Source organism: Echinops telfairi, unplaced genomic scaffold (genome assembly GCF_000313985.2).
Source record: "Echinops telfairi isolate 266 unplaced genomic scaffold, ASM31398v2 ScPeMD7_7421;HRSCAF=8459, whole genome shotgun sequence".
Classification (NCBI taxonomy): domain Eukaryota; kingdom Metazoa; phylum Chordata; class Mammalia; order Afrosoricida; family Tenrecidae; genus Echinops; species Echinops telfairi.
Window position 1 is genome coordinate 3598776 of NW_022111321.1, and position 1194 is coordinate 3599969.

At 55.0% G+C, this 1194-nt stretch overlaps 1 protein-coding gene across 1 annotated transcript in view; it reads left to right on the forward strand.

The window, feature by feature from the left end:
• LOC101638486 (ferroxidase HEPHL1) overlaps window positions 1-1194 on the forward strand; it is an 88560-nt gene that overhangs the window by 65229 nt on the left and 22137 nt on the right. The window contains exon 10 of the mRNA XM_013006243.1: window positions 213-426. Coding sequence (XP_012861697.1) covers window positions 213-426 — 214 coding nt within the window. The remainder of the gene's footprint in view (window positions 1-212; window positions 427-1194) is intronic.

Below are 1194 nucleotides of genomic sequence, written 5' to 3' on the forward strand. Positions count from 1 at the left end.
TGCTTATTCACCCGCTTTGTCTTCAGCGGTTGTGTCGGGAAGGTGAGCATCATAGAATGCCAATTTCTAACACACACGCACACTATAAAATTGTGATTTAAAGAAATCCACCTCACTGGTTGTTTATCTTGGGAAATACAACCCAGAAAGCTTTAACGCCACCCCTACCCCCCACCCCTACCCCCCACCAAGCCAGGCCATTTCTTTTTCAGGCATTTTCAGGGTGTTTTGTTCCACGATGCCCCACTTCATGAGAGGCATGAATCAGATCTACGAAGTCAACAGCTGCGACAATAAGGACCTTTCTGAGCAGCCATACGGGATGATAAGAACCTTTTACATCGCTGCTGACGAGGTAGAATGGGATTATGCCCCTAACAAAAACTGGGAGTTCGAAAAGCAGCACTTGGACGCAGGAGGGGAAAGGTACCTCGGGCAAAGCCGCCAGGTCTCAGGGGTGGGGGGTGAGGGTGGGGATTTCACGTGCTCTGTAGGCGTTTGTTCAGTGTGGAAACCTCCAAATGCCTTGGCCAGGTCTGCACCATCCCGGCAGACAGACTTCCACTGCTTAGCACCCCAAATGTGGGACAGGGCCGTCTCCTCTCGCTCCCAGAAAAGGAGCCCCAAGTCATTTGTAGGGCAGTCCCGCGGATGCTTTTACCAGCGGAGGTGGCTGAGCTGTGTGGCTGCCTTTGAGGGAGCACGCAGCATGAAGAGGTTTAGAGAGAGGCAGATTTCACCGGGACAGTGGGGTTGGGGAGAAAGGGCCCTGGGGGAACGAGGGTTGTGGAGAAGTCCAGCGGAAGCGGAGGAGCTCCTGGACACTGAGGGCTCGGAGGAAGGGGGGCTGAGGATGAGGTGCTGGCCTTAGCCAGGGGTGTGTGTGTGTGTATGGGGTGATGAGGGAGAGGGGAGGCATCCAGGATGGGTAGGAGGCCTTTGCCTAGGGAGAGACCCCACCTTGGGCCAGCAAGAAGCGCGGTCTTCACAAGACCCTCCGCCAGGGCAAACTTTTGAGAAGGGCCCTTTCTTGGAAGTGCTCTCAGCTGGTACTGCATGCCAGTAGAATGCTTAACATGCCAGGAGTTCTTTTCTGAGCATTGGTCCCTCCCGCCCTAAGCCTGAGACTGCCAGGCAACCAAGGTCCCCAGACGGAGGTATAGTTCAACAAGGCGGCAGAAGGTACTGCAGTGG